This window comes from Adiantum capillus-veneris, chromosome 6 (assembly GCF_014529385.1).
Source record: "Adiantum capillus-veneris isolate H3 chromosome 6, ASM1452938v2, whole genome shotgun sequence".
NCBI classification, from domain to species: domain Eukaryota; kingdom Viridiplantae; phylum Streptophyta; class Polypodiopsida; order Polypodiales; family Pteridaceae; genus Adiantum; species Adiantum capillus-veneris.
The window spans coordinates 125414391-125426890 of NC_140936.1; the positions used below are offsets into that span (position 1 = coordinate 125414391).

The 12500-nt window shown below is 47.5% G+C and overlaps 1 protein-coding gene across 2 annotated transcripts in view; it reads left to right on the plus strand.

Moving 5' to 3' along the window:
• LOC147456225 (serine/threonine-protein kinase STY13-like) overlaps window positions 1–12500 on the plus strand; it is a 26880-nt gene that overhangs the window by 1667 nt on the left and 12713 nt on the right. For both annotated transcript variants that reach the window (XM_086514759.1, XM_086514760.1), the window contains exons 3-4: window positions 599–731; window positions 956–1151. In XM_086514759.1, coding sequence (XP_086370885.1) covers window positions 599–731; window positions 956–1151 — 329 coding nt within the window. The remainder of the gene's footprint in view (window positions 1–598; window positions 732–955; window positions 1152–12500) is intronic.

Below are 12500 nucleotides of genomic sequence, written 5' to 3' on the forward strand. Positions count from 1 at the left end.
TCAAATTAGTTTCTTTCTTGTTAGTGTGTGGTCTATTTCTTGGACAATTTCATTCATTTGTTGCCTTTCTGACTTTCATATGTGGAGTTAAACATCAGGGGACTTGAGTGCATTTTGTTCAAAAAGAAATTGTTAGCATCTAACCATCACGGAGTAGGTATGAAGTTAGCATGTAACGATGACAGTGTAAGACGGGGTAGAGTGCATACACTTAATAATTGTAAACTTAATGTCCTCAGAAAAATTGCTGATAGAGTTGTAGCATCCATAGATTTCATAATGATGTTTCACTATGGAAACACCTATCTTTGCAATCAAGGTGGAAAAGTTTTATCGGTGCATTTAGCATGATACCCTCCCTTATCTATTAAATTTCTTTTAGATACACCTTTCCCTCTACAGGTTTCAATGAGTTTTGACATGCTATTGATAATACTTTGTGTCCACCTTTGAGATAGACAGGGACCTCTAGTTGAGCCCATGTATCAGATTCTCATTTTTGATTAAAAAAAAAATCAGTGTGTATTATGCTGCATTGTGTGACATAAAGCATGTAATTTCCTGATGCCTACATGCTGCATGGCTTTTGTTCCTTCAGGTACCGGGATATGAGTGTTGCAATTAAAGTTTTGCAGAGAGCACCAACATTAGAAGAACAGGAGAAACTAGAAGCTCGATTTGTTCGTGAAGTGGATATGATGTCAAGAGTGCAGCATAAGAACATGGTTAAGGTATAAAGCTCAATAAGTGTATATTTTGTCTCTCTCTTTGATATAATTCAAGGCAAGTTTCCAATCAAAGCATGTTCTTCTTGCTCCTAGTTTGTGATTTATTTAAGGAAAAAAATACGAAAGTTCTCCTTATTGCAACATGGTCAAAATGTGACCTTTGGGCAGCATTTTTTTCCTCTCCTTGTTTGCTCAACATCAATTTCATCAATGCTTTTTTATTTCAGTTCATTGGTGCTTGTAAAGACCCCGTGATGGCCATTACAACAGAGCTTTTACCTGGGAGGTCGCTGCGGAAACATTTATTGAGTTTACGCCCAAGTCAATTAGACCTACATGTGGCTGTTAGCTATGCTTTGGATGTTGCAAATGCTATGGAGTGCTTGCACAACAATGGAATCATTCACAGGGATTTGAAACCGGGTAAGAAGGAATTCCACCGATGGTGTTTTTGCAAATTGGTCATTTGGGGCAGTCATTATATTGTTGAGTTCTCTATTGCATGTGCATTAGAGAGCTTAAAAGGTGCAATTTTATATGCATGACATGTTTCCACTACCAATATTAAATTATTTTATGGTTGTCTTTTGTGTACAACTCATCCATGTTTAGTTATTGTGAAGTCACTTGAATTTGGAAACCTATAAATGGGTAGTTCTACTGTTGTGCTGGCTAGTCACTGAAAGATCTTGCTCACCCTTTTCCATGTGAAGATATTTTGACCAGCTCTCAGGACTTTACATTGTTTTACAAGGCAGGAAGAGTCTTTCACCTGATTTGGATTATGCATATGCTCAAAGTCAGCAGTTTGTGCTTGTCTTTCAAGAAGTTCTTATTTATGTTTTTTGTCTTACATTACCTGTCTTACTCTATCTATTTTTGCAAATTGTAAGTTTCCTCTTCTTGTTTGTTTGTTTATTGCATTCGCTTTTAAGATTGCCTCCTTGTCTAGAGCCCAAGACTGGTCTCTGTTGTGCTATTGATAGCACTATGTATTTGATATGCTTCCCTGTAGTCTATACATAGAGCAGTGCATATAATCGCTCAGGTCTTCTTCCTGAATGTCATTGTCTGTAAATTGAGCTCTAACCCATTTGATTCTGCTTCTGTTGGTAGTGTGGACGGTGGTTGATTGTTTGATGGTCCTTGGGTGGGAGGTTTTTGTTCTTGGGGATCAGCCTGATGCTTGGCATGAGTACTCGACATCTTTATACGGTGTACTAGGCCAACTCTATGTTATATCTTCACCATTATCTCGGTCAAACTGTAGCAGTTTTTGTTGCTGTTGTGGAGTTTTCGTGCAATAACATAGATGGGTAGTTAGAGATCACCATTCCATTCTGTTTGGAAGGAGGAAAAAGGTTCCACGCATCTTTTTGAATTGGAAAGAGGACGACAAAACGCGTTTCGCATGCCAAGAGAAAAGTCGTCTAACTTTCAAAATTTGAAATATAGTGTGTGATGTGCAATACATTTCACCACTTCTGTGACCATGTATATAGGATGTACCCACCTACTAGATCCTAAATATTATGTTTCCTATAACCTCTAGAACATATGTGTTTTATGTTGTGTTTTGTCTTGGCGTTTTTAAAACGAAAAACCTCAAAACGATGATACGACGAAACACACGAAACATTTCTTGTGACCCTGCTTGTGCACCAAGGATAAGATTTTCTATGTCGATCGCTTTGAAGACGATCTGGCTACATCTTTTGCCAAGATAAAGAAAGCTCTTCGAAAATCATAGGAAAAGCATAAGAAGGCAACAGATAAGTGTACGAGAGCTCTCAAGCTCAAAGAAAGAGATTTTGTTTTTCTTAGATTTGAGAAGGCCAGATTCAAAAAGATGCAAGGCAAAGGGAAGGTTCATCCAAAGCTTAGTATATAGGACTATAATGCTTTTTAGATTGCAGAAACGATTAATGATGCATCTTTAACATTGAAACTGCTAGCTCATTGGAGGATTCACAATGGTTTTCATGTGAGCCGCCTCAGACATATCTAGGATGAAAGGATAGAAGACATAGTTGAAGATCAACAACCCGAGGTTGAAGAGACGGGAGATTTTTTAACCAGAACTAGTGTTGGCACACAAAGAAAGGAGAGTTGAAGGCAAGCCAGCTCACAGAGGATGGATATATGATCAGACCTGCCTATATGGACACTCATTTATCCTATGGGAGACGATGTGTTGTTGGTAGATGCGCACATCATCGCACCAGCTGGAGATTGAGACTAGCAGATTTAGGAGAGTACCAACAGAGGCCCCGTCAGGTGAGGGCTTTAGGTGGATTCCCCCAGGGACCTCTGTACGCTATCTGGGTTGTCAGGTTGGCTTGGATTTGTCCCCACAGCAGCAGACTGCTCCCCTCCTCCTGTCCATTAGGAGGAAACTGCTTCATTGGAGCTCAACGCAGCTCTCATTGGCGGCCAGAGTTGCAGTGGCCAGCCAGGTGCTGTTGGCTTCTATGTGGTACATCACGTCTTGCTGGATCTTCTCGAGCTCCTGTATCAGCCAGCTGGAGAGGCTGATCAGGAATTTTCAGTGGTCAGAGCGCGACACCCAATTAGCTCGGGCCAAAGTGGCCTGGCAGGTCATCAGTGATCACCTTACCATGTTCTCAGGGGGGGCTGGGGATCATCTACCCAGCACAGCAGAGCAGAGCCCTCCTTGGGAAGCTTGTGGTCAAAGGATTGCTTCCAGGGGAGGAGCCGTGGAAGGAGCTGTTGCTTCACCAGATTCGAGGTCGAGTCCCTCATGCGGACGGCCCTTGGTGCCTGTCCGCCTGGCAGATTTTTACAGAGATGCGCAGAGTTGGTCTAAGCAGGAGTTGGAGGACCGATTTGCTGCGAGCCTGCTTAGGTCCTTGGAGCAGCTGAGGGCTGGCCTGCCCACTTCGTGGAGGAGCGCTTGAGGCAGCCTCTTGTTTGGAACCCCATGGTTAGCGCACAGAGAGGCCATCTGGTTGGGAGCAGGCCTCATCTTTCTTGGGTCCCATGGTAGAGGGTCTAGCCCGTTCTCTTGGCGATTGGCTACAGTTTTCAGGCCTTCCTGAGGAGCTCCAGAGCATTCACCTATGAGGCATGAGGGGGTGCATAGCGTGTGTCAGGATATTACAGAGGCTATACCAGCTGAGTGGCTTACTCCTTTAGAGGCAACGGCTCCCAAATGGATGTGGGCCTTCACGCGGCTGGAGGTTCCTTGCTCGGAGTCAATACCCCACATGTTCTTTGAGGTTCAAGGAGAGGGTCTCCTTCACAGAGTCTCAATAGAGGCTCCAATGTTGTAGAGGTCTGTTTTCAAAGGATCCGAGTTGTGGGCATTTGTGGGAGGACTTGTGTCATCGATCCTGACGCAGCAGATCTTGAGACAAGACACTAGCAGTATTGAGCTTGGGAGAGCCGCCCTTTGGCTCGAGTGCAGTGGGACCCGGGAGAGTGGTTATGGTGGGATCCTTTTTTTTCAACCGATCACCCAGGGACTGCCTTTTTCCAGTACACAGCTCGCTTGGGGCGTCACATACTGTTAGCACGGCCTTGTCCTGCTGCAACACTTTACTGGCAGGAGGGGGGTCTCAACCGAGTTTTTGTCAGGTTTCTCGGAGTGGTTGTGGGATAGCAGGCAGCCGAGGAGAGTTACTATGTTTCAGTGGTTAGTTGCACACACAACTACAACAGTTGGAAGTTGGTTAGTACACATCAGCTTCTCGGCAGCATGTGCAGCTTGTGGCCATCCTTTGGAGAGTCAATGTCTGTCTGTGGCATTGCTCCATGGCACAACAAGTTTGGCTTCGGGTTCCTCGATTGATGTCAGCCCTTTCCACAGCCCGACCGTATACTTGGGGCGCTGCAGCCTGAGGGCCCTAGGCTTCATTTTGAGTTGGCTTCCACGAGCATTATGATAGTGATCCAGGGGAGTCAACCTACACTCCAGCTTGCCACAGAGCTCACCCCCCAAGAGTGGTGCCATGATAGAGAGTGGTGTTTAGAGCTCGTTTGTGGCCTTACACCCTGGTTCATCTGGTGGGCCTGTTGTTTCCGCATCTTTGAGGTTCGCCTTGTCTCATCGGTAGAGATCGTCGTGACTTTTGGCAGGAGCTGATTCATACACTCAGGGGTCAGTTTGATAGATTTCAGGGCAGCTCCGACTGCATGTGGGAGTGCCGAGAGGCTTTCTTGCGACTTTGAAGCCCAAGGCCTTTCTTCACCATGGTCTAGGGTGTTCCTAGATGGCACTACTGGCCACTAGTGTGGCTATTTCCTCCTCCCATCTCGTGAGCTAGCCCTCATTGTACATACTTTGTTTCCGCATTGGGAGAGTCTCCCCATGTTTCTGATGTAGCCCTCTTTAGTAGAGGTGGTTTAAAGCCCTATAGGCAGTTTTATTAACTAATGGAAGGATTTTTTCCTCGCAAAAAAACAAAACTTACAAGGGATGCCCAAAAGCATTAGATCCAAAAGCTCCAAAAGCATCTATACCCAAAAGCTTGTGCTGAAATTTTGTTAAAGCTGCCGGCGAAAAGCGGGAAATCTGTACAGCAGTGCCACGTGGCAGCCAACGTGATTTACGAAAATCAGTCCCATATGTCAAGCTTTTGATAATTTAGATTTTAGGTCCTTCGTTAATAAGTTGAAAGAGTTAGGTTTATTAAAAACCCTAACCCCCTTCTGCTTTAGGCCCCTCGGCCACACTTTTTGGTTCAGTTCATCTCGGTTCTTTAACACCCTTGTCCTTGCGGCCGGTTCTTTTCAGTTGGGCATGCCACATCATCACTTTGTGACATACCCCCCTCTTGAAAGAATTGTAATCGCCCTCGATTACGTCTACAAAAGAGCCAAAGGACATACACTTTTTTCAGTAGACACTGACTCTATGTACCCATGCACTAGACTCCACCAATCCAGCACTTCCACAAAGACATCAGTCACTGATCAATCACATTTCTGTTGAGGATCTCAGATACAAATCATGATCATTGTAACCATTTAGCAATCACATCGAGACCGTGCTGATCTTTTCATGAATGTCTTGATCTGCTATATCTTGTTACTATCAGATTCATATCCTTTCTTTTCACAATTCAAGCAAACCATGCCCATGACCATCCCCACAAGACAATACATTCACATAGCATGCAATTTACACAGTCACACACTTAGTGCACACTAAACACTGTGCTTCAATCTTTCAATCTAGCCATCTCATCCCGTCTAGAACTCTTCATGCACCTAGATCACTGTGCAGCCATCTCATCCGAAATTAGTGACTTTATTCAATCTAGACGATTTGTGACATAGGAGTGGAGTGGCTTTCCTCTTGTGCAGTCGGCATTGCACCAGATGCAACTTGCTGATTCATCGGTAACTTTTGGCATAGACACTGCTAATAATCTAAAAGCTTCAAGGTACAAGTCAAATTGAAGAAATTTTGTGATGTTCCCTCCTCCATCCACTTTGCATGGAGAGCCAAAAAGTGCCCTTCACCAAACTATTCGGTGGACCTAGCTTACCTTTCTATTCTTTCCTTGTGCCCTCAAACCTGTAGGTTGCCTGCTGGCCTCCCCTGTCCACTGGCACTTCAATCTGAATTGTCGGAATTCTCTAATAAACCATCAGTAGAGTCCCTTTCTTTGTCGGAACCCTTGGATGCACTTTGAGCTGATTCCCTTACTTCTTTGGAATTCTTGGATGAACTTTCATTTGGTTCCCTTGGTTCTTTCTCTTCCCTGTTGAGGTGGACACTAGCTTGTCCGTAGGATAGGTCAATTACCTCGCTTGGCATGTCCCATAAGTCTTTGAATGGAGTCAGACTTCTATTGTAGACAATATTGTTGAATCTCTTGTGGCAAACCTCAACAAAACCGCTCAATCTGGTCCTTCAAAGTGACCCTTCGGAACGAGGACGCTAGTAGATAGGTATATCCCAAAACCTCTCGTAGTAGTCATCCGAAGTGTCTTTCTTAGTCATTCTCAGATGATTCCAAGCCATGATGACATCTTCTTCATATTCTTCCATTACCAAGGCATAAGTGAAAACTCGTGTATGCTAGGCAAGAGAGGACAACAAAGATGGGCTTATAAGCATAGCAACAAATTAAGGAGACAAGATTTAGGACAACATAACATTATCAAAGCATGGAAGACATGATCGTGCTGATGGTAGACAGGGTGTCGTGTGTGTCCAAGCTCTCTGTCCAAAGTGCCACCACTCGTTCTCTAAGCTTTGGATCCAACAAGATCCTCTCAAGGATGCGTAGCATCGTGCTCCCCCTCCTCTGTCTGTCTGTCTGTCACAGTGAGGATCACTAGTGCATGGTCGGAAAAAGTAGTCCTTACTAGAATGCAAACAAATCCACCCATGTCACAGATGTGGTCACTGGTGTTGAAGCGATCTATCTGAGATAGATTCACTCCTCCTACTCTGCGGAGAGAGAGAGAGAGAGAGAGAGAGAGAGAGAGAGAGAGAGAGAGAGAGAGAGAGAGAGAGAGAGAGAGAGAGAGAGAGAGAGAGAGAGAGAGAGAGAGAGAGAGAGAGAGAGAGAGAGAGAGAGAGAGAGAGAGAGAGAGAGAGAGAGAGAGAGAGAGAAGCTGTCTGGGGGCCTCACAAAGCTTGAATGCTGCCAAACATCAAAGATTCTCAAAGTCATACATAGATGCTCCCAAGCTACCAACTCAGCCCAGTGTATAGTAGCATGGCTACATCCAATCCTGTTAGAGGGGTCCTCCAGCATGTTGAAGTCTCCCCCAACACACCACTGGTCTGTATGCGGCAGAGACTACACAATATGAGACCAAAACTCTGCTCGTGCACTTGCCACATTGGGCGCATATATGTTGAGGAAGCCCTTGAGGCAAACATGAACCTGCATAGTAATCACCGAACCTTGCCTGGCACAATAATACCTCTGCCCACAATGGCGTGCTGCCATGAGTCCGCAATAGTCGTACACAACCCTCCGTGGATACCACGAGGTCCAAATGCAGTTGACCAAAATGTCTCATAGCGACCACGCAAGATTTGACATCGTCTAATGCGGCTCTCACAAAGATGATGATCCTGAAGCATAAGAATATTAATCTCACCACCCACAAGGCATCGCTGAAGCTCCTGACGCAATCAACTCCGCTGGCGTTGAAACTGGGGTCCTCCTAATCCATGCACATTCCATGAGACAATCCTCATGGAGTCAGTGAGAGAAAACTGATGCTGCAACAACAACCAACATCGCTATCTTCGAGGCCGGCTTGGATGGGGAGTAATCCGCATCTGAGTGACCAGGATATAGGCGTGACTGTAAAAATTGTCCATTTCCTAGAAGAGTGTGCCGTCCGTCAGGCTACCTCCTTTGTCTAGGAGTCTTCATGTATATATACATAGCATGGTGGGCTTTGCGTGTCAGCGACCCCACAATGCTATGACAAGTTTGTTTCCGTTGCTACATCAATTGCCAAAGAGGCAGGAGCTCTTTCCACGAAGCCCCCGCCGAGGCCAAGGTCAGGTTGTCGACTCGAACCTCGGGCTCGGAGACTCATTAATGCGCACCGGAAAGCCTGGAGTAAGGTGAGGAACAAGGCTGCGGACACTAGGGGTGGTCGGCAAGCGGTTAGGGAGTATAAGGCAATAGCACTTCGTGCGAAGGCCGCTGTTCGTGACAGTAACCAAAGATCCTTCGAGCGCTTCGTGGAAAAAGGGAATGAGCTCCTGAGGGAGGGTCAAACGAAGAAATTCTTTACCCACCTCAAGAAAATAGCTGGGAAGGGGCAAGGAACTATTGCCAATCAACCTTTGAACGCAAATGGGGAGCTAGTAATGGAACCAGAGAGGCAATTACAAGTATGGGAGGGTCACTACTCCGAGGTATTCGCCGATACGGACGGTACCAGCAAGGATCCTCTTGCATGGTATGACAAACACGTGCGCATCTGGCTTGGTATGCCTGAGGTATGTGACCCGTTGAACTGGTACGAAGTACGGGAGGCTTGTCGGCGGTTGAAGAGACACAAGGCAGCGGGTGGCGATCGTTTACCACCCGTTTAAGCTGCTTGTGAAAGATAAGGGGCTTAGGTCTGATCCGCGTAAGCCACGATCGGAGATGGGCAAGGCTAACTTGCACATGATTGAGGGCATTTACGATACCGGAGACATCCCGGCTGGCGCTAGCGACGCAGGGATTGTGTCAATCCCCAAGAAGGGCGATTTGACGAACACTGATAACTACCGCGGGATCGCGTTAATCTCCGTTGCCATAAAAGTCCTCAGTACGGTCGTGATTAGGCAGATCACTAAGATACTTGAAAAGAGGAACTTCTTCAATCCCGGCCAAGCAAGCTTCCGTACTAATGAGGAATGCACAGGGCAGGTCGCATGTCTGAAAGAGATCATGAATCTCCGTCACAAGGATGGGAAACCAACTTATGCGGTCTACATTGATTTCAAGAAGGCATACGACACAGTACCGCACGAGGCGTTGTTCCTAAAGCTCGCTGCGGCTGGCCTGCAAGGTCGAGCACTTAGATTTTTCCAAGCGCTCTACAGGTCCACCTCTGGTAAAGTCCGACACATGGAACAACTGTCGGATTCGATTCCGGTGCAGCAGGGAGTCCGCCAAGGATGCCGAGAATCGCCCTGTCTATTCAATATATACATCAACGATGTTTTAGACGCAGATGGGGAAACATGGGGCTTGGAAGTACCTAACCTCCTCAAGAGAATTAAAGGACTCCTTTTTGCTGACGACCTGGTTCTACTTGCTGACTCTCCTGAAAGCCTACAAACGAGCCTTGACAAGGTAAGTGAATGGGCAAAGACCTTGGGCATGACCTTTGGAATTGACAAATGCATGGTCACGGTGTTTCGTGGAGACCTGCAAGATCTCTCTATATTTTGGGTGGTGAGATGGTTGCAGTGGGTGAAACGTACAAGTACCTTGGCATCGACGTAGACTTGAACTTTTCCATTGAACGCATCGTCAAAGAGCGAGCGGACAAGGGGAGGAAAAGTCTATTTGCATGTTAGCACCTACTAGCAAACCGAGCCATCCCTATATGGTCTCGACTGACTGTTTTGAAGGCGTGCGTATATCGAATGATTTGTTATGGCGCGGAAATTATGGGGGCCAACAATCAGCGTGTCCTTCACTCTCTGCAGCGCCTCGTTGCCACCGGGATGCGAATGTTACTCGAAAAGGGAGCAAGGTCAACCTTTGTAGGGACGACAACTCTCCATCACGAGTTTAACATACCACCCGTACCTGCCTTTTGTGGGGGACAATGAGCAAGGGCTTTTGACAAGTACCGCTCGGTTTCATCTACCTGGATAGGCTCCTTGGTAAACAAGAAGCCTAAGAACCAACCGTTCAAGAAGTGGACTTGGACGACAAGAACCCAGAACTGGATGAATAAGTATATCCCAGTGGCTGACTTTAGCTCAGTTCGCTACCACGCATGGGACAAGTGGGACGAGAGGCATTCGTGCTTGGCGTTGGAGCCCTATAAGGAGGCCGGCTTTGAACAAACACGTGGATACCTGGTGCAGCTTAATAGGAGCACTATAGTGAATAGGAAGGAGGAGAGAATGCTGGCTCTCGCGAGAGTAGGTGGGCTCAAATTTGCTGATAGTTACATGTGCGGACACAGCATTTGCATGTTGTGCTCCCAGTTAGAGGGTCGTTCGCTTTTGCATTTGCTGATGAACTATTCGGCGGTAGATGAAGCAAGGGGGCGTTGGCTAAACCGATTCAACTCCACCTTCAGCGTAATCGACCCTTCGTTGGACCTTGAAGAAAGGACCGTTATCCTCCTTGGTGGGGAGGCTCGCGGGAAGCGGATGCCCTTCTGGGTACGCCGTGATCCGCACTCGAGGGACGGAACCGCAGGGCACGTGCCTGTGGCGAAGTTCCTTGGTGAAGTTGTACCCTGGTATTTGGGTGCTCTGCATAGGCGGATGGGGAGATAATGCTCCCCTTCCTATGCTGTTATTTTGAATCCGATCCCTTCCGGGGGAAATGACGTAATTCTCCCCAAGCGAAGCCAGATGAGCTACAAGAGCGCCCAAGTGCCATTCCGCCCCAGGGGGGTCAACTTCACCTAAAAGGGGTTGGGAGGTGCAAATGGGAGACACCACCAACCTCAGCGGATGCCACCTGTGAGCCGACGCCCTTCCAAGCGGGTATGGCATTTCCTAGGGGAAAACCGTTGGGTTTCAAAGGCAGTTTAGTGAGGTGAGCGATAAGTTACCTGGAGGAGGCAAGTCCAAAGGGAAGACCGAAGCAAGTCCCGCAGTACCTGGGCCCGAGGTACTTGGTCGTTGTCACGCCCAAATCAAGGTGGCGAAGTGGGTCTCTCAAGGGATTAGTCATGGCCCTAAGAGGGTAGATAATTCTGGACTCCCGTAGTCCAGAGGAAACTAGTGACAAAAGCGTATGCCTTCGGTTTCTGGGTGCATAGTCCTGGTCATTCTTCTTGTATACTTTTTTGGTGTATGAGGGGAGCGACCGGGCGTGCCCTACTCGAATCCGAAAACAATACAAAACAAAAATGTGTCAGCAAAGAAGTGTACCACAATGTGTCTACATCCTACTGTGTCCGGAGGTGTCACCGAGAACTTGGCAAATGGCCACAGAGTCTGTATCAAATCAGTAACCCCCAAGTCTCACGTTGGTGAGAGAACTCAAGAGCCTGAGCCTGAAGCCAGTCCACCACGAAGTCTAGACTCAAGAGTCCACTCAGACTGGTCCCTGCCACACATAGGAAAAGAGAAACCAACCGTTGTGTCCAGGGCCTCTATCCCTCTAGCTGCAAGAAACAGTACATGGACTTTGAAGCAAGCCGCCTCAAAGTCTGGTGAAGGGTCTCCGAGGAAACGTGTGAAGTCGTAGGAGAAGAAGTCCTACCGGCGACGAATGTCGAAACTCGTCAATCCTCGAGAGACTGTGGCAAAGGGAGACGTTTGCACCAGAAGGAGGTGGCTCATGGCAAAAGCGTTGCCAAGAGACCTCCTAGCAGACGATGAAGGTCCTGACCCTTGAGCCGGTTGCGGGGCAGGAGCAGGAGAGGGTGAGGAAGCAGGGGGGCTAGTGGGTGGAATGGGAGGGGAGCGGGAGGCCCTGATGATCTCGGACTGTGTAAGAGTCAGAGATGGTGCATCCAATGAGTACTGGAAGGGGGGCAATCTGTCTATGTACCTAAAACCATGATGTCATCTCCCCATACCAGCATGTTGTGTCTCCCTCCAAAGCTAACAGCCGAGAGGACTCAAGTGCTAGGCGGGCATATCTGTCTCTAGGGAGGTCCCACAAACGGTGTAAAAAGGAGACTGATGTCACAAATAGGTGACGTGGGCCGTGGCATGCCCAGACACGTAGGCAGCAGGGTACAGTCCCGGGAAAAGCGGAGACAGTGACATGTGGGCCTTGGGGACAACTCCCTATGTCTTTGTGTCTTGCGAGCCCTAGGAGGTTGTGTTTGGGTCTGGGTCTGTGCCGAAGGTTTGGGCCTCCTCCGTGGACAAGCCTTTGCTAGATGGCCCATCTGTCAAGAAAGAAAGCACTCGTTCGGGAGGCGTGAATACTCTACATTGTGGCGAAGCCAACCACCACTCACCCGAGGTAGTAGAACGACCTTCGGGAGGGTGTGGGTGTCACGAACCAGAATGCGTACTGAAGGTATGCCAGCTGCCTTGGCAGTTACAGAAGCTTTCGTGCAAGGTGTCTCCAGGACAGTCCCAATCTCTGAACCAATCCTGGTAAGGAGCGGGAGGTACTCTCTCCT